At 40.9% G+C, this 26,631-nt stretch overlaps 1 protein-coding gene across 1 annotated transcript; it reads right to left on the bottom strand.

Annotated features, from left to right (window-relative positions):
- Positions 1 to 1,779: 1,779 nt before the first annotated feature.
- Positions 1,780 to 4,966, bottom strand: LOC123403363 (tetraspanin-2-like). The gene is made up of 2 exons (XM_045097302.1): positions 4,241 to 4,966; positions 1,780 to 2,466 (listed from the first exon to the last, which is right to left on the bottom strand). The coding sequence occupies exons 1-2, from the start codon at positions 4,949 to 4,951 to the stop codon at positions 2,164 to 2,166; spliced, it is 1,014 nt and encodes a 337-aa protein (XP_044953237.1). The 5' UTR covers positions 4,952 to 4,966; the 3' UTR covers positions 1,780 to 2,163.
- Positions 4,967 to 26,631: the final 21,665 nt, after the last annotated feature.

The following is a 26,631-nucleotide window of genomic DNA, read 5'->3' as shown; positions in this document are numbered from 1 at the left end:
AGACTCTCGGGAATTGGGTTGCTCTTATGACAAGTGTCAATTTCTAATAGAGTGGCCAACCAGCTAATGGTTGTGGGGACGGCTATTTATAGCTGGGAGCATCCCGACATGATTTCACATTAATGCCCTTAAATAATATAACCGTTGGTATGGATAAGATCAGTGATGTGGCGCGAATTGCAGTAACGGTCGGGACCCTCATCTGTGAGAGTCCTCATGTCTCTCATATTCCTCACTTGAGGCTTTTGGTAGGATTAGGCTTGGGTTGAGCATCATGAGGATATTCATTCCGAAGTGTTACCTCGACCCCCTTTAACAGTACTCTGTTCCTACGACTCAAGAGTGAAGAAAATAAAACAGAAGGAATAAATCTTCATGCTTCAAAGTCTTCAGATTGATTTTCTTCAGGACACACCGAATTCCTCATCTTCAATATCTTCATGAGGAATATCAATTTCATCGCAATTTCTTTGAGATTCAATTCTTCAACAGAAGACCAATTTCTTCAGCCGAAGATATACATTTTTAGGGGTCGATATTCATCGACTATTTCAAACTCCTCGGCGACTTATAGATCCTGTGTACACTCATGAACACATTAGATACTTAACCTATAAGTCTTCAAACCACCAAAATCACTAAGGGGCACTAGATACACTTACAACTCAAAAAAAAAATGAAACTAAGAAAACAAAAGTCTTCACGCTTCAAAGTCCTCGCATCAATATCTTCAAGGACAAACCAATTTCCTCGCTTTCAAAGTCTTCGAGGAATTATCAAAGTCTTCAGTTGAGGACAATCATTTTTAGGGGTTGATATTCTTCAAATAACTCAGACTCCTCAACGACTTATAGAGTCTGTGTACACTCACAAACGCATTAGTCGCCTATCCTATAAGTCTTCAATGTACCAGAATCACTAAGGGCACTAGATGCACTTACACTAACCTCTTCTAGCGTCACTGCTTCGCGGGTGAAAACCCTAACTTGGGGGAGGGGGGGGGCGGCGTCGGCGCTCAAGGCATCATGTCCTTCCCGAAGGCTTCGTCGAGAGAACTTTGTGATGGTGGGAACCGTTTTGGCTCATTGGCATGTGTAGATAGCATGCCCATATTCCTGCATAGGGCATCTATTCCGTGTAAAATACTAGATCCGAGTCTCTCATATCAGAATATAATGGAGACTATGGTGTCGTTTTTTCTCCCAAGGGGATTGTTTTGGAGGAGTGGTTCATTGGAGGGGGCAGCGGGTGGGAGCAATGTTGCATCAACTGCATTGAAGACGACGGAGCTCGACGACGTGGGGCAATGGAGTCTCGGCATTGGACGCAGGGTTAATTGATGTGCATGGACTGGTGGCATTGTGTGACATCATGATGACATTGACGACACATGGACTTGGCAAGGTCTATGCAATGATCCCTACTGGTGATTGGATAGCGGAAGATGACAACAATGGATCCTAGAGCACACCCATGCAGTATGCGATGTGGAATGCCTAAACTAGTTGGAACCAATTAATGCTCTCAGCATGCGGGCGGGCAATTTCTCAAGTTCATTGGACTAGATGATGTTCTTTGTATTTTTTTGTTATACTCTGTTGAATAATTTAATAAAGATGATGGTCTGAATTATTTTAATGCAAAGGTCGAGGGTAATCCTATTTCTCTCAAATGATAGGTGTCATACGGGTAACAGGAAGCACTCCGGCACTAACTTTCTTACAATGAAAGCTGACACCTGAAAAGAAAAAACAAACCCAAAATAACTGAAACTTGCGATTCAAAAAAATTGCCCCATGTCATTAAATTTGTCATAAAATACGTTCGAAGTTGCCATATGTTGGTATCACATATGTGACACTTGTTAAGGTCCTGAGTAGTGCTTGGTGCCACACATGTGGTACCTATCATTTGCAAATAAAAATCATAACCATAAATCTGAAGAACAACTCTACTGCATATTACTAAAACATTGACATCAACACCAACAGCGCATGCGTCTCGCTAAAATTCTCCACGAAACATGCATGGGCAACCATAAACCAGGAAACATTCCCTACTAGCTTACTACCAGGTACCAAGCTACTAATAATAATACTGGATGAAGCAAACATATTACATGCGGCAAATCGGCGATGGCGGTCCTGAGTGATGGGATCGGAATCACCACTTGTAGCGGCGGTAGATGGCCTCGGCGTGCGCGTTCTTGTAGGCGCTGCAACCGATGAGGTAGAGGAAGAGGAGCGAGACGGTGGCGACGACGAGCGCGATGTTGGCCTTGTGCCACTGGCTCCGCAGCGCCGCCAGGAGGCCCGCGCGGCACGACTCGCACTCGTAGCACAGCTGCGCCGGGTCGTTGCTCCACAGGCCGCAGTCCGGGTCGGCCGCGGGCCGCGCCGGGTTCGTCCACACCGTCGGGCTCACGTACCCGAACCCGCACACCGACGGGGGCTTGCAGCAGCCCGACTGCGTCCACACCACACCACACCACACCACACCAGAAGCTCCGTCAGTTGTCTTGTCAGAGATTTTATGCTAAGAAATCTCTAAGTCCATGTTTCAGCGTAGTTATTATGCTAAGAAACTTTACAGGAATCAGCCATCCTGCGACGTTCACGCATCCATCTCCGTCAGTGGCTGGATCAGAAGCATTTTTCTTATCTCTTAATCACGTGAGGTGGAGTTTCCTAGAGATGGAGATGGATGCATGAACGTCTGAGAGACCAAAGCTCCGGAACACGCGGGGGCAAACAGACACAGACAAACCCTCCTCACATGAGGACATCGAGATGCTGCGTGCGGCCACAGCAGAACCGAGCTCAATCAAGTGCCCTCCACACCGGAACTAAGATGATAGCAGGAGTAATTAACACACGACTCTAGAACTAATCACAAGCCCCCACGCACCGGCCCATGCGACCCTTGTCCTCCGCAATGTCCCGTCCATTTCTTGTTCTTGGGAGTTGGGACAGCAACTCTTTCAGGGGATAGAGTGAAAAGTAGCATGGACGTACCATCAAGTAATTCCTCATTAGAGGAAGTAGAATAGAGCTAAGTCCGTTGGCTATAAAAAATAAACTAATATATTTTGGTTTAGTTAGAGGAAAGAAAAGATGAGAGAGAAGGTACGCAGGCTCTCTAGCACGTGCTCTTAGGCATTTTGTAAGTATAAAAGGTGAACCATATAATAAAGAAGTAGTACACTTTTGCAATGAACTATTGTACATGTTGGCTATAAGATGGACTATAGATGACATGAAGCATTTTGTGAATATGAAAGGTGGACCATATAATAAAGAAGTAGTACACTTTTATAATAAACTACTCCCTCCGTTCCTAAATATAAGTCTTTTAAGCAATTTTACTAGATGTCTACATACGAAGCAAAATGATTGAAAGTACACTCTAAATTATGTCTATATACATCCGTATGTGGTCCATTAATAAAATCCCTACAAAGACTTATATTTAGGAACGGAGGGAGTATTATACATGTTGGCTATAAGATGGGCTATAGATGACATGGCAATGGCTTATAGCCAGCGGCTGGCTATACTATTGTACTTGCTCTTACGTACTCAATTATACTATTATCAATCTAAATCAGTGTAAGATTTGTTCCCGAAAGGGATTAATTACATGGGCCTACGCGCGGATTCCCCTCTAGACCATTTGGCGTTTTTGGCACTTGAAGAAGCCGAATGGCCCACGTCACAGTGACGGTGAACAATGGCCACCGCTTTTCTTTGTGCCCTGTCAGAAAGTTGCCACCGGATGGATTCCCCTCCTCCTCATCTAGTAGCATCTCCGAGGGCCAAGATAACCTGATGCCCGGATCCTTCTAAAGCACATCTCAACATCTTGTTTCGACTACAAGTGTCACTACCGATGCGTTTGCTCACATCATCTCTAGTAGTATGGCAACAGTTTCAGTCGAAACAGTACGACGATTTTGACGTGTTCATTTTGTGGAATCCTATGTTTGAGGAGGTGGTATATATGATAAAAATCTATGGCTAAACAACCGACAGTAGAAGTACTAAAAGCTTCTTGCAGGCTGTAAGAAGCAACAAATGTAATAAAAATGTTAATCCTAGCTAGTTCAAGTAGAATACATGGTAGCACCATTCAGATTCAGCTAACACTCAAATATACTTGTCCTGCAAAAAACAACTAAAAATACTACTGTATATCGACGAGAAGGACTGGGGGTTGGGTTGATGGATAATACTGTACGTACCTGGAGCGGCGTGAGGTGGGATTGGTAGAACTGGTCGGCGGTGACGAAGCTGGCCTGTCGGGCGAGCTTCTTGCAGGTGTCAGAGACGGCGATGCAGGACCTGATCCCCTCCCACCTGGCGGGGTCGTCGGAGACGTACCCGCGCAGCCACATGGAGAAGCCGTCGAGGCGGTACTCGTCGTACTCGCGGCCGAGCACCGGGTAGGCGCCGGAGCCGCGGGTGACGGCGAAGGCGAAGACGAGGAGCGCGATGAGGAGGGCGATGAGCGCCCCCATGGCGAAGAGGTAGAAGGCAAGGAGGCGGCGGCGGTTCCAGTAGGCGCCGACGAAACCCGCCAGCGCCGCCAGCAGGATGAGCCCGCCCAGGATGGCCACTGGCCAGCGCGCCAGCCGCGCGCACTCCTCCCCCTGAGCCGACGCGAACCAGACGCCCGAGGCGATGACGGGGACGGCGCAGATGAGCGCCATCAGCGTCACGCACGCCGTGATGTTGTTGCTCACCGCCATGGCTGGAGGCTCGCCCTCGCCGCTGCCACTCTCCCAGACCGTGCCTGCGCTGTGCTGTGCTGTGTGTTCTTGACGCGGCGCGGGGTGTCTCGTTTGCAGTGCAGGCTTCCTTCGTGGGTGGGGGATGGCATAAAAGGGCTTTGCGGTTTTGCGGAAAGGTGGCGGGGACTTACTGGGGCTGACACGCTGGCCCCGCGAGACCATGTGTGATCCCCACTGCCGACGTATCGTGCGCCTAGCAGCTTGTCAGCGTGTTCAGCGCGTGTGTGGGAGACTGGGATTGTTTGGACGAGTATGGCATGGGCATGGTTGTTTTGCTTTCACATGCCACGTCGATCCACTATAGCTTAGGAACCGAAAAAGAGATGATTTTTTTGTGAAAGTTGAGAGGAAAAAATATCAAAAGAAAAAAAGACTAGCAGTTCTATATGCACAAGTGTACCAACGAGGATGGTGTGTGGCCTAGTATAATGGCCGTATGATGAATGACAACCTCATCGATCGATGCTAAAGAAAGACATGAAATCCTTTTGGTTCTTTTCTTTTCAAAACAAGATGCACGGTGGCTCGGCGTGACAGAGACCTTCCCCTGGTACCTACTGTGAAAGAATAAAAGCAAATGATCGAAGAGTCGTCTCATTAACTAAAGATGAGGGTATTTATACCCTAGTATAAAGACGGTAATTACATAGACGGTAAGTGACGGTTGCTAAACTCCATAACCGACTTAAGCATTGATTACTAGAATTAAATTAATTCTTAATACTCCACTTAATCTATGCTTGACTAGGTGAATATGCACCATCTTGATAGAATCCTTCTAATATATGTCCGCCTTGAGAATGCTCAACATCTTCATCTTGAGAAATTCTTGTATAGTCTTTACAGTCTCCTCCAAAAACCCCGTGGAAAAAATATAAGGAGAATAGTGTAGATATGTTGCTAAAACTCCTTTAAACCGAGTGGGAAAAATAAGGAAAAAATTATGCAACATATAATGATTATTGTCTCTTGATAACTCATATGAAAAAAACCTTTGAAAAAGGAGAAAACTCATTGAGAGTTTAGAGAACAATTAATATGTCTTAAGTACTTCCTTTTAAAAAAACAGATAGGAAAAATAAAAAGTATGACATATGATCTTTGAGAAGATACTGCCTCGTTAAAAACCATTATGAGAAACTTTGAGAGAAAACTCATAAAGGAAATCTGATATGCCATTGAAAACTCCTTTAAACCCCAGTGGGAAAAATATAAGGAGAAAATGATATGGTATATATGGATACTTGTGTTTATATTGTCTCATTAAAAACCTTTTATGAGAAACCATTATGGGAAAAAATCATCAAGGGAAAAAGAGTACAATATATGCAATCTGATGATTGCTAACAGGTTATAGTTTGGGAGATTACTCCCCGTGAACTTTGCAAATATGGAGGATGTCTCATACCAATTCCATTGACATGAACATGATATTGCGTATAATCTGTTAGATTATAATAATATTTTGTTTGCAAATTATTTCCTCACTTTTCTATAATCCGTGAGGATAAGTAATTTCCGAGCAATGTGATTTATGATATTGCTCTTCATATAACCTGTAGGTATTGAGTAACACAAGTGGAAGTATCTTGATAAATCAAGTTATGTGATTCTCATGAATCTCAACCACATGATTTTAAGTGTGGTTAACCATTCTACTGAATTGTGCATATTTTGCAATGCTTTTAGATAAAACAATTATGTCAAAATGATAACTGGAAATAACCATTAAAATCCATTTGGATGACTTCCGTGTGAAGGCTATTCTAGCAAATTCAGTCATTGATATGGCGTTGTTGGGGTCAAATAAAGAGCCAATATCATTATCTCATATCATGGTCATATCTTGTATTTTCTGATGGAATTGTCCAAGATTTATAGTGAGCTTCGGATATAGGATGATATTCCATATATCAAGGATGTACCTTTTGTTGGGGTTGCACTCTAAACAAACATATCAATATGGTGTCAGGCCTGACATAGTTTGCAATTATATGAGTGCTTTGACATTAGTGAGATATAGAACTTCATGTCTTTATGTCTATTCATTATCAACCCTAGGTATGTACCTTATCAAAGGTAGTATGACCATACATGTCTTTTGTTGTTATGATATATCCACACTGAACTTCTCGTATATGTTTTGGATATATGTAGACTGATATGTATTCTTGAGAATGCTCAAGTTGTAAGCTTAAGCTAAATTTGGTTGAATCCAAATTTTTCGTCTTGAGATGATTTTGTGTATGTTAATTTCTTGTAGAGACATTAATGATGAAAACATCGATATACACTGAGGTGATATAAGGAATTCAAATTTGGGATTCCTTTGTTAACACCCAAACGATCATCATTCTTTGAGTAATCCTTGGGAAGAAGAAAACCATTTAGTCGGTAGTACCATATGATTTTTGACTATCTTGAGCCATAGAGTGACTTCTGAAATTTTACACAAATATGTTGCGATTTATTTTGGATTTGGAATTGTAAGCCCTTCAGGGACTTTGTTATAAATTTCCAAAACGAGTAACTCATATGAGTATGTAGTTACTGCATCCATTAACTGCATGGATAATATTATTTATACTACCAATGATAGTTATTATCTAAACTTAATTCTACTCATACCAAGAGCGTATGTTACATCATAATTTGATGTCGGGTCTCTGCGTGAACCCTTTTGCTACAAGCCTCGCTTTCTCACCACCTCATTGACTTAGTCAAATGAGAAGTTTTTAGTATTCCTTATGGGAGATACTTATGAGTAGTAGGTATTACTGTGGTAAATATCACTCTTTTATGAGCGAGTGCTATTCTTCATTACTTGCTTCCTTTTATGTGAACCAATATGAATGCAAGAGGCACTCTACCATGGATTTTGGTTCAGGGCCCAAAAGGTTTTAGCAATTTTCAGAAGAAATATATGTCGACAAATGAAGACTTATGTTATATGATTCTGGAGGAATCGGTGAAATTTGTGGAAATGTATTTATTCCTTTTAACTCCTTGTGATTTCCTACAACAATGGATTCAAGGTCTTTCGATATCCCGACACCAAAACATTTGTGCGCATTTATGTCGGGCTTTGGATGATGAGCATCCAGTGAGGTGTCTTTGAACTTGATGTTGAATTACATTTACTAGTTGAGGATTTGATTTATTCTGTTTCCGCGGAAGCATATGCGAGATTATATCTCATGTGGTCAGATTTCTCCCCCTCTTTCTCTCATTTGGGGAGAAGAGTGGTTTATCAGGTACCTACACTCTTTCTGACATTTTACTGCAGGAATATAAATTTGAGTGACACCTTTGTCATTAGTAAATGTATGTGGCAGATTTGCAATAAGTTGCAAATATGTGATTCTAAACTTCTTGTTCAGATTCTTTGAGTACGTGGATATAAGGACTGAATGTCAATAACATGTCTAATTTATTTCTCGGTGTTGTTTGTGGTACTAATCTCCCCCTAATGCCGGAAATGTCCTTATTGCTGATGCAATCAGCATACGGGCTATGAGTAATTTTGATTGACGGATAAATTGTTATTCCTCACATAGATCCCTATTTTTTTGCGAGAGCCCATTGATGTATGCTGGAGTGGTGATATTGGTATGTAACCAGATTATCGCAGATAGGAAATACTTTGTTGATTTCCACGTAATTACTAGAAGGGGAAAGTAGTATGCTATGTCGTTGGTATGATTTATATCATACTTACGGTGTGTAACGCCATATTTATCTAGCAAGAGGCTATTAAATTACAATTCTATAAGTTTGGTAATGTTATTAATTTCACTATCTTTGATAAGATATTTAACTAAACCATTCTGGGTATGCACATAAAGTATTATGTATAATCAGACATTGCTTGTGAAATGAGTTCAACGAAGTTGTCCATTCAAATGGATTTATCCCTTGTTTAGGACAATTTGCTCTTACTTTGAGAATATGAGCAATTAATTTAGTTATATCATTCATGGTTTATGTGACAAGAGACACACTTGAAATCATTTTATAAATGTTTCCATGAGTACCATGAAGTATCTATATAATACCACATAATGGTTGAGTAATCCACATATCTTTTGAATGTGTTTAAGAAAGAATGAGTGGCTCATTTGAATGTTTAAGGTGAGAGTGTCTTAAAACTTATTTCCCCTATGGCACATGCGGTGCATATAAAATTTGATGATTGGGTAAGTATTATGACCAATAGAATTGCCAATAATTTTTCTAATCAACCCCAAACCAGGATTGTAAGGCTTAAAACCAAAGATTTTGTAAGATTTAAAAAAATATTGTGTACGCAACAAACTGAGTATGAATTGATTCATACATTCAAAATTTATCAAATATAATGTCCAAGCAATAGGATATTAGACATTGCACTACATGTGGTAGCATAATTATAGGCTAATGATATTTTGGGAATATTAGTATATTACATGAGGTCGCCCATATTACTGAAAAATTAATTACGATATTGCACAAAAGAATTGATTATTCTTTCATTGCACTATATTTTTGGTTCTCCTTCTAATGAACATTTGATAACATCATTTACCAGAATATTTTCTGGTTGTATGGTTGCAAATTTTCAAATATCCCAATGAACTTATTAGCCTTTTAATAGATTTGCTATGTGCTTTGACCATATGTTTGAGGGATTTGGTAATCATATGTACGATATTTGTGTAACCACACATTTGAAAATTTTGAGAGTTGTCTTTGTGATCATTTGAAAATGATCTATTCCCTATTAAGAAGTAATTCTGTCTGTGGTTATCTTTTAGCCACCACTTTACTTTGAAGTCCTCATGGCTATATTTTGTCGCCACTGACTTGGTATTCACTACCAACAAGATTTTCAAATGATGGTATAGCACTTGTGGGGTGAGTCTGATGATTTTAAGAAATTCCATGTTACTTCATCATGGAAAATGGTAGTCCCATCATTAGAGGATGTAAAGTGTATTAATGGATTTTCAATCGGATCTGCATATGAAGATTTTGATCATGAGATCTCAACTTGAAGTTGATTAAGGTGACAGAATTGTGAGCCGCAATAAGACTTCATGTCTTTGAAAAACGAATGGGAGATCATTCGCGATGTGCTCATGGCAGCATGTTTCACTTGAGCGAATATTCAAGGTGAATCTATATTCATCCATTGTGTACTTAGTTTGAGAACCAAGTGAAGTTGGTGACATATAAAATGCATATGTGCATCAATAGAATAGCCATGTGTTACATGAAATGAGCATGCATTATTAATTCAACTTCTTGGAGTAAAATAAAATATATGGATGAAATGATATTATTGAGCAAAATCCGCCAAGGTGATGCTTGGTGAATCATGGGGTGTAAACCTTCAATATAGTGCATGTGATGAAATCGTTGCTAATGTTTTGGACTTCATTCTTGAGGAAGTGTATGATTTTAGAGTCACTGCCAAAACATATAGACTTTGCATGTTTAACATTCGTTAGTCACTATGAAAGTATCATCACAATGTCATGTTGACATTTCATAAGTCCTTGGAAACACTTGCTATAAATTATAGTATCCATCTTGATGGACGGACGACAGTATAATTAGAAATAGTGACATAGGCTCGACTGCCATATATGTTACCAATGTAATAGAAGGAAATCACAAGTAAATGCAAATATTTACGTAATTTCCTATGACATATTCAAGAAAAATGAGGCTTGATTAGTTGATATTAGCACAAAATACCATTTCGGCATATAGCAAGTGTGCAAAACAATATTTACTATGAGAGTAAATCATTTAGTGAACAACAATAATGAATGCTTCGGAGGAGCAAATTCTAGTATGGCTGATGCCTTATAGCCATATGTGTAGACCTCAATTTATATAGGATAACACTTTGAAGATAATCACCAATATGGTGTAGATCTCACAGTAATAGAAAACATAGTCTGAATTTTGTCAGTAGATGTTCATAATTCTATTACCTTATGTTATGCTATATTTAAGAAAATCACTTTTGAAGGTAGTCATATGCCAGGATGACATGATGTAGATCTCATAGTAATATTGGATAATCTGCAAGTCTTTGCAGTAGATGCCAATATTACCTTATGATATCTTGAGGTAGTCACATCCAATACTAATATTTGAAAAAAAAACACTTTGAAGGTAATCATCTTGTAAAACTGACGAGATGTAGACCTCATGGTAGTGATGAATAATCTGCGAATTGTGCAATAGATGTTATCAATACCTTGTGATTCACAAATAAAAAGATAGGCTATATATACATTAATATTTGGAAGAGCACGTTGAAGATAGTCATCTTGTCAAAATGACAAAACGTAGATCTCACGACAGTGATGGATAATCTGCAAAATATGTAGCAGATGGCACCAATACTTTATGATTCCAAATAAGTTTAATTTCAATTGTATAATCTAGTTATTGCACTAAAATCATATACGTTGCACATATAACATTTTCCAGAAATACCATGTCTGCAATAACCATCCTCATGATGGTCTCACATCCAAATTTACTTAACAGCTGATGGCTTAATCTATAATTTTCAGTAAGCACGATTGCTTATTGCATTGTACAGGAAGTGTGAAGACTAATTTGTGAATAAGAGTAATCACATGGGTTAAACTAAAATTCGCCAAAGGGATGAGGCTGACCATAGTGGGAGTAACTTAGGTGGAAACATATACTTGGGACTAGCAAACATGCTGATGTGGCAGATAATTAAAGAAGAGAGAGATGGTTAGAGTAACATAGGTAGATACCATAGCATATTAAATGCTAAGGTACTATGTGTCATGCATGTCAATAAATGAGGTCATCTATAATACTAGTTTATGATACTATGCATTATGAAGGTAGTATTATACAATAGTAACATATGCATGATACTTCCCACTATGACCAGCCTAAGGTTGCCCCAATTTTTCTCCCCCCGTGCTATGTGTGGATAATGGAGATTATTGTCTTCATTACAGGCAGAGACACCCACGGCTGGCTGACCGCATCACCGGCAGCGAGATGTGCTCCTGCCGCACTCGTTCTTATTGGAAGAATCTTCAGACAGGAGGGTACCGCATGCAAGGCCGTTGGAGGATGCAGGCGCCGCGCACTGACCATATCTCGCTGGCGCCAGAGGGCATCGGTGCCAACCGTCCCAGTGGGGCATGGCAACAGGCTGGGCGCCGCCACGACATGAGCGTCCATGGTCGTCGCTTTCGTCGGCCACCGGGAGCGCGGACACGCAAGGGCCGAGGCACGCGCAACCGCCGCTTGATGCTTAGGCGGCCGTGTTGCACGGGCCGCGGGAAGCCACACCAGTAGAGCCACTACGTCACGTAAGAAACCCGAACCAGCCGCTGATGCGTCAAAGGCTCGATGCCTCCGTGCGCTGCAACTACGAGGGCTAAAGGTACTAATTTCAGATAGCAATTACAGTAGTATATGCGTGGTAAAATTGGAAAGAAGCACCTTGTTAGTAACATCGATGAAATCAAGGTATGACTCTGATTCATTCCTTGATTCCTTGATTTTCCTCTCATGAAGTTCGTTGGGGTCGAGCGCGTGAGGGCCCGCCACTGTTTACGACGACGGAGGCCAAGCCGTTGGTCCAGTCCAGCGGGGCCGACGCCAGATGAAGCCGATGTCGTCGTCGTTCACGTTCTCTATTATTCCAGATAGATGGACGCCAGTGCTCCTGTTCTTCATTCACGGGGCGAGGCTGTCGCTTGGATGCTTTTTCGTCGGGACGAGGGTCGCCGTTGCGCTCAATGGCGAGCGTGCTGATAACGTGTGAAAGAATGAAAGCAAATGATCGAAGAGTCATCTCATTAACTGAATATGAGGGTATTTATACCCTAGTATAAAGGAGGTAATTACATAGGCGGTAAGTGACGGTTGCTAAACCCCACAACCGACTTAAGCATTGATTACTAGAATTAAATTAATTCTTAACACCTACATGTATTTGGGCTGGACCATGGATATCATATGGGTCGGGCTTAGTTGGCACCATTGACCACTATGAGCTACAAGTATCTAGGCAAAGCAACGATATAACCATCGAGTCAATTACAGCTGAACGACACCCGGCGGCTCCCTTCTCCTACATGTGACCCTTTTTCTTTTGTTGTCCTTAATTTTTAAATCTTATAGCTCTATTGATGCTTGTATCCCAAGCTTGTATCCACTCTAACAGTAATAGATCCATCGAGTGAATCACATTTGAACCGCACCCGACGACTCCCTTCTCCTACCTATGTCCCTCTTTTTCTTGTTGTCCCTAATTTTCAATTCTTGTAGCTACATTGATGCTTGTAATCCAAGTTTGTATCCATTGTAATAGCAATAGATCGTAAGAGAGGCATATGATACCTTACATCTCGTATTCAGAGCTACACACCACCCTTCTTCTTAAAAAATTCCTGATTTTCTCCCAATTCCACCGGCGGCGACGCCATGTCCGTTGTCAAACCATCGGAGTGGGATGCCACGTATGCCAATGAGCAGTTGTTGTGGTATCTCAAGGTATTATGCGCCAAGGCGGAGGAGATAAGCTTAGTGTTGGGTGTTGCAAGCGCAGGTGACCTTCACGTGGTTACCCCGCTCGTCCACCCGATGGCCTCAACCACGACGCATGCCTCATTGGCGCCCGACATCTCCGGCTCCATCACGAAGGCCCGGGAAGTGCTATAAGTCAGTCACGAGGCGCCCCCTGCGTGTATCACAAGGACGCATGTTACCTGTTTGACGGAATGCTCGCGCCGGGACGCCACTACTGCCATCTTCCCGGTGCCCATAGTCGACCTCCAACCCGCCCCGCCACCACTTATCGCTTCGTCGTTGTGGGCATGGACGAGAGTGTAACTTGGGCGGCCTCCCCGGAAGTTGCTCCCGAGATTGCCATCCTTCCATGCGTCTGCTCGGCAACCATCCACTCCCAGGAGGTCCTTGAGGCTCCCTAATAACCCACAAGTGTAGAGGATCGTTTCTAGCCTTTTTCGGTAAGTAAGAGTGTCGAACCCAACGAGGAGCTAAAGGTAGAACTAATATTCTCTTAAGTTCCATCACCATCGATGTAACTCTACGCACACTAACGCTTACTTTACCTAGAACAAGGATGAAACTATTTTGCGGGAAGGAAATTGGAAGTACATAGTAGGTGTAACATATCGGTTTGCAAGGTAATAAAGAACGTGGAAATAAAAGTTAGGTAATGTTTTAATAAAAGAACAATAAAGTAAATATAGCGAGTGTGAAAAAGAGGTGATATGATTTGCGAGATTGTCCTAGGCAACTAATAACTAGACCGATAATCATTATTGCAGTTTTATATGACACTACTAGGAAAAAGCTTATACACGGAATCTTAGCAGTAGCGCTTGTTAAAAAAAGCGCTACTGCTATGTAAGAGTAGCGTGCGACCAATAAGCCCACTACTGCTACCCAAATAGCAGTAGCGCGTCCTCGTAAAACAAGCTGCTACTATGACTGATCTAACCGTTGCCGCCACGCTTGGTATAGTAGTAGCGCTCTTATCGACACCGCGCTACTACTAAATTTGATAGCAGCACAGCGTTGGTATAGTAGTAGCGCTCTTGTCGAAATTGCGCTACTATTAAGTTTGGCAGCAGCAGCGCGTTGTCTCAAAAAGCACTATAGCGAAGTAGCTATAGCACTTGTTTGGTAAGAGCGTTACTACTAAATTTGACTTGCCCCTCTGCGCGGGCATCCCTCCCCCAATTCCCCATTCTTCTCGCGCGCGTCTCCCCAACCTCTTCCTCGCCGCCCCTGCTCCCTCCTCGCCCTGCCTCCGTCGCTGTCATCGGATCCGCCAGCAGAGCCGCGCGCCATCGCCGCCACAGGAGCCGCGCGCCATGGCCACTTCCGTCGCCATCATCGGAGCCGCACCCGGAGCAGCCACTGGAGACGCGCACCCCCGGAGCCACCCTCGTTTGCTCCTCTCCGCCCTGCTTCCCTCGACGCTCCTTCCTCCCTCGCCATCATCGAAGCCATCGTAGACGCCACCGGAGCCACCCTCAACGCCCTCCTCTTTGTAGCGCCACCCCTCCTCTCTAGGTTAATTAACTTAAGGGTATTTAGTTATGAACCCTAAGAATTAGCTAGCTTAAGTAGGTTAACTAGGTAGGTTAAATAACTAAGTGAACTAGCTAGGTTAATTTGGTTAACTAAGCTTAATAATTTATATTAGGACAACAATTTAGGACAAAAATATGTAAGGGTTCTAGGTTTCTAGGGTTAATCCATCTATATTTGGTTTTTGTATTGAGTTTGAGAGAGCATGAGATCTGTGTAGACTTTCTTGAAGTGTCAAACACTAGGAGATCCAAACTTGAAGTGGTCATGTTATATGCAAATTCCTCAATAGTGTTTGCTCATGTTTATCCATTGTTTTAGTTGCTCATGTACATGTTCTTAAGTGGTCCTGTTATATGCAACATTGAAGTGGTTCGATTGTGCCCAAGTGGACTTTTGTTGTCTCCAGGGACTGAAGCCGAGTGGACTATGTTTTGCCGGAATGTTGATTCATTTTCGTTCCGGCAAATTTCAGGTGCTCAATTTGTCCACTTCTTAGCAAAGGTCATGCCGAAATTTTCCGTGAATTTTGGCATGACTTGTGCTACAAACTAGGACATATCGAGTGCCCGGGATTTGCCGCACCGGGAATGAATCAACGTTCCTCCAAAATATAGGACTTTTTATGTCATTATTTATTTTATTAGGTCTAGAATTAATTGACTAGATTTAATCTTTGGAAACATGGCTAGCAACGATGAAGGACATGGTTCTGGTGATTGCAATGCCTACGAGGTACATAGATCATGGATGGCGAAGAAGTGCTATGCCAGAAGTATACAATGAGTGACCAGAGTGTCAGGCCCATGTGTACCTGTTTCCAAGCGACAGCGAGAGAGGGTTAGATAGTAGAGCCGAAGCAGAAAGTAGTTAGTTTAGGTTCACGCTAGTGCGATAGAGGGATACGAACCGGTGCCTCAAGAAATACTACATTATGTATGATGAGTCATGCCATGTAACTTGTATAGCTATATCATGATTAGGATGTGACGACATAATTTGTGTTGGATGATATGATGAGGCTATTATGTGTATGATAATCATATCATAAACTGGCAATATTCTCATCATAGAATATTGTATAAAATTTGTACAAAAAAATCGTAAATACGTAGCAAAAACAAAAAGATATGTGAAAATATAGTAGTAGCGCTCTTTAGCGCTGAACAGGAAAACACTTATGCTAAGGCACTTAGCAATAGCGCTGGTATGGACATCGCTACTGCTAAGTAGCTATAGCAGTAGAGTGGGCTGAAGCGCGCTACTGCTAAACGTTAGCTGTAGCGCCGTATCAGTAGCGCGGTGCCCCGCGCTATTGATAGCCCTTAGAGTCGTGCTACTACTAGGCTTTTCCCTAATAGTGTGAGGGAGAGGCATGAGCTAACATACTTTTCGTACTTGGATCATATGCAACTCTAGCGCATCCGTAACTACTAGAATAATTAAAGTAAACCCAACCATAACATTAAACATCATGTCCTCTTTACTCCCATACGCACGCAACTCCCTTAGTCATTGTAGGATTCTATCAGGTTAGCCACCAACTGTAAGCGAATCATGAACATATTGCAAACCCTCTAGCATGAATATTTTACGTGTGCGCCTCACTGAAAGCACCTTAGGGCAACACCAATATAAACCACGCAACTCAAATCAATCAAGATCATCAATCAACCCATAGGACAAAAAGGAACTACTCAAACATCATAGGATAGTCACACATCATAGGATAATAATATATAACATTAAGCACCATGTTCAAGTAGGGGGTACAGTGGGATGCGTGAGACCGGACCGCTGTAGATAGATGAGGGAAGGTGTTGGTGGTGGTGATGACGGCGGTGAAGTTGTTGGTGTGGATCACCGTCATGATGGCTGCCCCGGTGGCGCTCCGGCACCATCGGCAGAGAGGGGGCGAGAGCCCCCCTCCTTCTTCTTCCTTGTCCTCCTCCCTAGGTGGGAGGAGGGTTTCCCCTCTGGTCCATGGTCGCCATGGCTCCCGGAGGGTAGCAGCCCCTTTGAGATTGGATCTCTCTCTCTCTCTCTCTCTCTCTCTATGTTTCTCTCCAGTTTTTGCTATTGTTTTCTAGCCCTTAACCGTTTCTTAAATATCCATAGATTCGTAACTCCGACCGGGTTGATTTTTTGTGGGCAATTTTACCGAAAAATTATCTTTCATGCAGCCAAAGGAGAGCTCCAACTGACTTAAGGGCTCGCCACAAGCCATGAGGGTGCGACCCCACCCCCAGGTCGTGCCCTGTTGGCTTGTGGGGCCCTCAGGCATCATCTTGTGTTAATTCCGACTCCCAAAATTCACATATATTCCAAAAAAATCCGTAAATATTTATCATGTTTGGAGTTTGCTTCATATGTAATTTCTGCGAAACAAAAAACACATAAATGCAGGAACTGGCACTCGGCACTGGATAAGTAAGTTAGTCCCAAAAATAATATAAAATGTTTCCAAAAGTATATCAAAGTTGTAGAATATTCGCATGAGACAATAAAAAATTATAGATATGACGGAGACGTATCGGCATCCCCAAGCTTAATTCCTGCTCGTTCTCGAGTAGGTAAATGATAAAAGGATATTTTTTATGTGGAATGTTACCTATCATAATCTTGAACAAATGTCTAATCATGGCATGTATATTAAGATACAAGTGACTCAAGGCAATAGTCTATTATTTGACAAAAAGACATCTATATATACTCAGATTTACTAGCAAACAATCATGTTCTTTCAAAATAATAATGCTTGAAGAATGCTATCCCTACAAAATCATATAGCATGTCATGCTTGGTCTTCCTAGCATAAAGTATAAGTCATGAGCACCCAAGTGTCAAACCAAGCAATTGGTTCGTACTTTTTAACACGCTTCAGCTTTTTAGTACTCATGCAATACATGAGCGCAAACCATGGATATAGCATAAAGGTGGAATAGAATATGGTAGTAGGTTTCAAAGGTGTAAAAGTGGAGAAGGAAGTCTCGCATCAACTCGGCCTATCAACGGGCTATGGAGATGCCCACCAATAGATATCAATGCGGGGAGTAGGGATTGCCATGCAACAAATGCACTTGAGCTATAAGTGTATGAAAGCTCGACCGAAGCTAAGCGGGTGTGCATCCAAATTGCTTGCTCATGAAGACCTTGGGAATTTTAGGATGCCCGTCATCGGAATATACAAGCCAAGTTCTCTTATAAAAAATTCCCACTAGCATATGGAAGTGACAAAACAAGATACTCTCTATATGAAGAACATGGTGCCACTTTGAGGCACAAGTGTGGTAAAGGATAGTAGCAGAGTCCCTTCTCTATTTTTCTCTCATTTATTTGTTAACATATTTATCATTATTGTTTCATGGTGGGATTTTTTTCCTTTTTTTCGACTCCCCCATTTTTTATGGTGGGATCATTTGGCCTCCCCATTTCTATTTACTCATTGGGACAATGCTTCAATAATGGTGATCATCATACTTTTGTTTACTTGAAGTGAGAATGGGCAATGAACGGTACCGAAGAGGCTAGCAAATATGCGAAGGTGAGAGTGCGTATATCCATGGCTTCACATTAGTCATAAAGAACTCACATACTTATTGCAAGGTTTTATTAGCTCTCTCAAAGCAAAGTACTACTCGCATGCTCCGAAGGATAAGGTTAGGAGGAGTTAACCATCCCACGACTCTGATTATAACAACTCAAAGGATTTCAATCAAGGATAAAGTTTGCTCCAATCTTCATCACATAACTAGAGACTATACGTGCATGCTTCGGGAATCACAAACCTTAACATAAATATTCTTACTAATCCACAATCATCAACTAGTGCACCCATATATTACTATCTTAATGTCACAAAACTACTGCAGGGCATCAAACATTTCATATTCAGTGATCGGCAAGTTTTATGTAGGATTTTATGACTAACCATGTAAATGACCAATTCCTCTTGACTCTCTAAATAGGTATAAGTGAATCATGAGAGTTTAATTCTTTCTACAAAAGACCTGGACATGCTCTAATAAATATAAGTGAAGAAAAAGAGCATTCCACAAATAATGGTTTTCTATATGTAGAGAAGTAGGCATCCAACTTCAAATGATATAAGTGAAGCAAATGAAGCATTCTATAAATCAACTCAAAAGATATAACTGAAGTGCAAAGAGCATTCTATAAACCAACCATGGAGTTTCACAAACCATCATGGTGCAATTCTAAAAGGAAAATTAGAGGAACATGATGCTACAAGAATTTACGCATATCATGTGGACAAAACAAAAACCGAAACATACCGATAGTTGTTGAAGAAGAAAGATGGGATGCCTTCTGGGGCATCCCCAAGGTTAGACGCTTGAGTATCCTTGAATAATTACTTGGGCTTCCTTGGGCATCCCCAAGCTTGAGATTTTGCCTCTCCATATTTTTCTCATATCAATACCTCCTCGATCTTCGAACACTTCATCCACACAAAACTTAAGAGAACTTTTACTAGAAATGTTAGTACATAATCATCAAATCTCATCATGTCCTGTCATAAAATTATCGCATAATTATAATATAACATTACCCACTGTATGATATCACACTTATATGGCCCCAAGTCAATGTGGCTCAACAAGAATTCAAAACATAAGCACGCAAAGCAACTATAACAACAATCTGTGAAAAACAGGATAGTCTGGAAAGATGCACATGAAACATATACTTCTGTAACTCAAACATTTATGAAAATCTAGTACGTGGTAAACTATTTCTATAACAGTACTCTATAAATATTTCATATTTTTTGACGTTCTAGTAAAATATGAAAAATCAAACACTACAACCAAAGTTTTTGTTTTTGCACTGCACATATCAAACAAGCAATTCAAACATCCTAAAGGTAAATCTTGACACATTATTAGTGTAATACAATGGATTTTCATAAGGGGATAATTATTTTTCTTGATTTTTTTTTGTAATCAAGATTCACAAAGTTTCCATGGGCATGAACGAACTTCAAGGCTAGTTCACCACTTCAACGGTGCTCGTCCTTCTCACTTCCACTTTTCTTTTTGAAAAAGTTTTGGGCTCCCCAATTTATTTTGTTTTTAGTTATTTTAAAAGCACACAACAGAAATAAATGACTCTCTAAAACTTTCGGTCTATGTCCCTCACTGCGCTTTCTTTAAATCCATCAAGCTAGACATATAGTGCTCAAGTAATGGATCCACCCGGATCCTAAGGTATATCAAAGCCAATTTTAATTAACAACGATTTGTAATTTAGTTGTGAGCACAAGGTGATATATATCATGTTACAACGAAGTCTAACTCTTTTTCTATGCATTGCATGTAATAAAAGAACAATTTATGCAGATCAAGTAAAGGCCAATACATAACATAAGTAGTTTCTTGCAATTTTATCGTATTGGAAACATAGAGAGGTAAAAATGTGGTTACTCTCTCATAATAATTGCAAGTAGGAGCACCAAACACATGCATATTATATCAATCAGAATCATCATGTGTAGTGGTAAAATGCAACCCATCAATATAATCCTTAATAAGTGCAAACTTCTCAGATATGGTATAGTTGGGAGAATTCAAAAAGATACTAGGGACTATAATGTGTGGGTGCAATAACAATAATTTCATCATTAACATAAGGAACTATAGCAAGTTCATCTTCATAATCTTAATTCACATTGGCATCATGGCCAAAGGAATAGCAAGTATCAAGTTCATCAAAAAGGGATATTGCAAATGAATCCAAAGGATCATAGCAATCATGATAGCATTCATCCTTCGGTAAGCATGAAGGGAAATTAAACATTGTATGAGTTGAAGAGTTACTCAAATTAGAAGGTGGGCATGGCTAGCTAATCCGCTCTTCCTCCTTTTGTTCTTCGCTCTCATCCTCATCTTTTTCATCTAATGAGCTCATAGTTTCTACAATTTCTTCTTACATAGATTCTGCAAAATATTAGTCTCTTCTAAGGCAGCAGACATTATTTCAATAAATTCATTAATATTGGCATTGTATTCATAATTCTCATAGAAATATTTATCTATGGAAAAAATTCAGATTTGCAAGGAATATCATCATACTTTTCAATGAAAGAAGCAATTTCATATGCACCCTAAAAAGCAACAAATTCTTCTATTTCTTCCACATCATAGTAATCATATATACCATTAGCATAAGAGTCAAAGGTTTTATTACCACTAAATTCACATTGAAAAGGAAGGTGTGAAGTCTCCATCTCAGAGCAACAAGTATAATCACATCTCAAGCATAAATTCCAAGCATACCAACACACCATGTTAATTTGATCCCATAAGTGTTTCCCTTTTTGAGTCAAGCGATAATCCCTAAAATACTTACATTGATCCAACGTATATCCCATTATCAAGTCCAATGGGGAATTCTCAGGATTACCAAAATAGTATTTAATGGTTTCCACATAGCCGGCATCGAGGGTTTTAGGAGGTTCCCCATCTCCATGAGTATCAAGTACAACTAATGTTTTTGGTGTTTTGTCTTCCATATCCATAATTAAATATATATAACAACTAATAACATAAAATAATAATTACTTAGTGATAAAGCAAACAAGCACACACGAGAATATCAACGAGTACGCTATTGCTCTCCCGCATCGGCGCCAGAAAAAGGTCTTGATAACCTACACATGTAGGGTCGTTTGTAGCCTTTTTCAATAAGTAAGAGTCTCGAACCCAACAAGGAGCTAAAGGTAGAATTAATATTCTCTCAAGTTCTATCGACCACCAAGACAACCTTACGCACGCTAATGCTTACTTTACCTAGAACAAGTATGAAACCAGAAGTACTTAATAGGTGTAATAGATAGGTTTGCAAGGTAATAAAGAACATGGAAATAAAAGTTAGGTACTATTTTAATAAAATAACAATAAAGTAAATATACCGACTGTGGAAAAGTGGTGATAGGATTTGCGAGATTGTCCTAGGCAATTGATAACTAGACCGATAATCATTATTGTAGTTTTATATGAGGGAGAGGGATGAGCTAACATATTTTCCGTACTTGGATCATATGCACTTATGATTGGACCTCTAGCAAGCATCCGTAACTACTAGAATAATTAAGGTAAACCCAACCATAGCAATAAACATCAAGTCCTCTTTACTCCCACACGCATGCAACTCCCTTACTCGGGTGTAAGCTTATGTCACTCTAGCCACCCACTATAAGCGAATCATGAACATATTGCAAACCCTCCAGCATGAATCTTTTACGTGTGCGCCTTACGGAAAGCATCTTAGGACAACACCAATATAAAGCACACAATTCAAATAAATCAAGATCATCAATCATCCCATAGGACAAAAAGGAACTAATCAAACATCGTAAGATAACCACACATCATATGATAATAATATATAGCATTCAACACCATGTTCAAGTAGGGGGTACAGCGGAATGCGGGGGAGTGGACCGCTGTAGATAGATGAGGGAAGGTGATGGTGGTGGTGATGACGATAGCGAAGTTGTTGGTGTAGATCGCTATCACGATGGTTGCCCCGGCGACAATGCGGCGCCACCGGGGGAGAGGGGGGATCCCCTCCTTCTTCCTTGTCCTTCTCACTAGGTGGGAGAAGGGTTTCCCCTCTGGTCCATGGATGCCATGGCTCCCAGAGGGCAGTATCCCCTCCGAGATTGGACCTCTCTCTCTGTTTCTCTCCAGTTTTCGCTTTTGTTTTCGGGCCCTTCACTGTTTCTTAAATATCTGGAGATCCGTAGCTCTCATCGAGCTGAAATTTCATGACAATGGTCACACATATAGGCATCACATCCATAAGCAAGTAGAACGACTCTTTACCACATCTACTACTATTACTCCATGTATCAACTGCTATCTAGCATGCATCTAGAGTATTAAGTATAAAATAGAGTAATGCTTGAAGCAAGATGACGTGATGTAGACAAAGTAAACTCAAGCAATAGGAATAAACCCCATTTTTTATCCTTAATGATAACAATACAAATATGGGTCATGTCCCCCTTTGTCATTGGGGATGAGCACCGCAAGATTAAACCCATTACAACTCACCACTCCTGCTGAAGATAAATCAGTCTAGTTGGCCAAACCAAACTGATAGATCGGAGAGAAATACAAAGCTGCCATAATAATGCATATAAGAATTCAGAGCTGACCCAAATAGTTTTCATGAATAATCTGAACATAAACCTACAATTCATTGGATCCAACAAACACACAACAAAGATGACTACATAGGATAGATCGCTGCGGGAATCGAGCCATCTAGGAACTAACTACGGACCCATAGGTCAATGGTATACTACTCACACACCACCATGGGAGCAGCAAGGTTAATGTAGAGACCCTCCGTGATTGGTCCCCCCCTCCAGCAGGGCACCGAAACAGGGCTCCAAATGGGATCACCATGGCACAGAAGCTTGAGGTGTCATAAAAAGCATTTGGGTGGCTCTCTTGTGTTTTCCAAACATATTAGGATTAATAGAGGCGGAGTTAGGTCAAGAGGCATCAGGAGGTGGTCCCAAGCCATCAGGGCATGGCCACCCCTCTCGGTGTGCCCTGTTGGCTTGGAGCCACCTAGTGTGGGCTATGGTCTCCCACCGAAGCTTCCAAGTCTTATGTTTGTCTATAAAAAATCATCCAAAAGTTTTATTGCATTTGGACTTTGTTTGTACTGATTTCCTGAAAAGCCAAAAACACGCAGAAAACAACAACTCGCACCACACACTTGGTTAATATGTTAGTTCCCAAAAATGATATAAAAACATATAAATGCATATAAAGCATCCAAGAACAATCGTATGATACCATGGAACAATCAAAAGTGATAGATACGTTGGAGACATATCATCATCCCCAAGCTTAATTCGTGCTCGTCCTTGGGTTGGTAAATGATAAAAACAAATTTTTTGATGTGACATGGTACCTAACATGTAATATTTTTTAGGTATGATCATTGAGAAAATATGAACTAATAAACATAAATATAGTAAAATCCATAAACATAAGTAACACAATCATCAACTTTCAAAATATACGATCCCTAAAGAATGTTACTCCCCATTCATTTTATCATATTAGCATGGCATGGCTCCGTCTTCGCTACATAAGTACAAATGTTAAGCACCACTGTGTTAAGCTAGGCAATTGGATCATACTTCTAACGCACTTCAGCATTTTCAACTTCACTCAATACATGAGGGTGAACCATGGACATGGCATATGGGTGGAATAGAGTATGGTGGTAGCTATTGAAGGTGTAAAAGTGGAGAAGGAAGTCTCCCATCAACTAGGCGGACCAATGGGATATTAAGATGCCCATCAATCAATATCAATGTGATAAGTAGGGATTGCCATGCAACGAAAGCACTAGAGCTATAAGTGTTTGAAAACTCAACGGAAGCTAAGTGGGTGTGCATCCAACTTGCTTGCTCATGAAGACTTCGGGCATTGGAGGCAACCATTCATCGGAATATGCAAGCCAAGGTCTATAATGCAAAATTCCCACTAGCATACAAAAATGAAAAAACATGAGAATCCCTATGTGAAAAACATGGTGCTTTCACTAAGTGGAAGTGAGGAAAAAGAGGTAGTAGCATTGTCCCTTCTCTCTTTTCTCTCATTTTTTCTTTCTATTTTTATTTCTTTCTCTTTTTTACTTTTTCATTCCTTTTTTCCTTTTTATTTATTTTTTATTTTTCGTTTTTTTTATTTTCCATCCAGAGTCTCATTGTGACTTGTGGGGGAATCATTGTCTCCATCAACCTTTTCTTACTGAGTCAGTACTCTAATAATAATGAACATCACACTTCTATCTACTTGCAACTCGATATGAAAAACTACTAAACAAGATAAATCTATATGAATGCATTTGGCAGTGTACCAGGATGTGCAATGATCTAGCATAACATGTAAATAATGATGAACATTGGCTTTTGCCACGAATACTATATAAGCTACATGATCAATATGATGATGAACACACGAGTCATGTGATGTAACAATGGAAGTTGCATGGGAATATATCTCGGAATGGCTATGGAAATGCCATGATAGGTAGGTATGGTGGCTGTTTTGAGGAATATATAAGGTGTCTTATGTGTGATAGATTGTATCATATCATGGGGTTTGGATGCTCCGGCGAAGGTTGCACCGATCCTCGAGGTGAGAATGGGCAATGCACGGTACCGAAGAGGCTAGCAAAAATGGAAAGGTGAGTGTGCGTACATTCATGGATTCACATTAGTCATATAGATATCATATACTTATTGCAAAGCCTTATTAGCTCTCTTGAGGCAAAGTACTACACACATGCCACTAGGGAGGAGGTGGTAGGAGTTAACCATCGCATGCCCCAACCTGAACAATACTAGGATTTTAACGAGGTAAGAATGCTTACACATCATCAACATACCATACCCAATATTTAGATGAATAGCAAGTTAACACCCTTTAACTATCGATATTTCTACTAACTAACAACCATGTACTCACACCCTTTCATATTACCACATCAATATCGTTAACCCACAATTTCTCTTGTGTGTGCTACATGAAAGTTTTTACTATATCATCCTTGAATACCTATCCTTTTTGGACTAGACTTATAACCCATGCAAATTACCATTACCCCCTACAAGACTCTCAAACAAATATAAGTGAAGAACGGGAGTCCAATTATTTCAACAAAATCTACACGCCAGTGTACTCGAAGAGATATAAGTGAAGTAATGGAGCAGTTGATTAGCTCAAAAAATATAAGTTAAGCGCATAGAGTATTCTGAAAAATCATGATGAGCATGTCTCTCTCTCAAATAGGCGTGTCCCGAAAACAGTGATTGTGGAAAACTAAAACAAAAGGAAACTATAATACACGATGCTCCAAGTGAAACACATATCATGTGATGAATAAAAATATAGCTCCAAGTGACATACCGATGGAATGGAGACGAAAGAGGGGATGCCTTCTGAGGCATTCCCAAGGTTAGACTCTCGGGTATTCCTAGGATATTAGTTTGGGGTTCCTTGGGCGTCCCCAAGCTTAGGTTCTTGCTATTCCTTATTCCTTAATTCATCATGATCGCACCCAAAACTTGAAAACTTTAGCACACAAAACTCAACGAAAACCTCATGAGATCCATTAGCATAATAGGGAAACTGCCGGAATCGGGGCTCCTCAGACCTAGAAGGGTTCAAACTCTGGGTTGCGCTCTCTCTCCTACTCTGTTCAACCTCACAACTTCACCGTGACTCTCCAATGGCTCTAACTAAGGAAATCGAACAAGAGCACACAAGTAGTTTATCCAGGTTTGAGCCACCTTGCGGTGTAAAACCCTACTCCTGCTTGTCTGGATTGCTTCAGGTGGAAGACAAGTACCAAGATGGGTTCTTGCCCTGGTGGAGACGATGGATCCTTGTTACAGAGGTCAGGTCTCTCTTTTATACTAGTCTTGCTCCTCTTGCCCCGAAAACACACTTAGCGGGAAGGGTCGCCACAACGACCATTTTGAAAGGGGTCAGGAATGCGGCCTGCCCTCACAAAGGTGGTCTTCCCCTGCAAAAGCACTTTGCTATAACGTGCTGGTGGGCTCGGGGGTGACCTCCGTCCTGCCGAGCCCCCAGCCTTCGACTTCTTACACCAATCGGCAAACCTTTGGGGGTTACTTTGGGAGCCCGTCAGCTGGCCCCGCTTCCTTAGCA

The sequence above is a fragment of the Hordeum vulgare genome, chromosome 6H (genome assembly GCF_904849725.1).
Source record: "Hordeum vulgare subsp. vulgare chromosome 6H, MorexV3_pseudomolecules_assembly, whole genome shotgun sequence".
NCBI classification, from domain to species: domain Eukaryota; kingdom Viridiplantae; phylum Streptophyta; class Magnoliopsida; order Poales; family Poaceae; genus Hordeum; species Hordeum vulgare.
The sequence above is the reverse complement of the archived record's forward strand: the minus strand, read 5'-3'. Positions and strand labels throughout refer to the sequence as shown.

Coding starts and splice junctions, on each gene's coding strand:
- LOC123403363 (XM_045097302.1), bottom strand. CDS start 4,951: ATGGTCTCGCGGGGCCAGCGTGTCAGCCCCAGTAAGTCCCCGCCACCT. Junction 2,467..4,240: donor CCCACCTCACGCCGCTCCAG/GTACGTACAGTA, acceptor GTGTGGACGCAG/TCGGGCTGCTGCAAGCCCCC.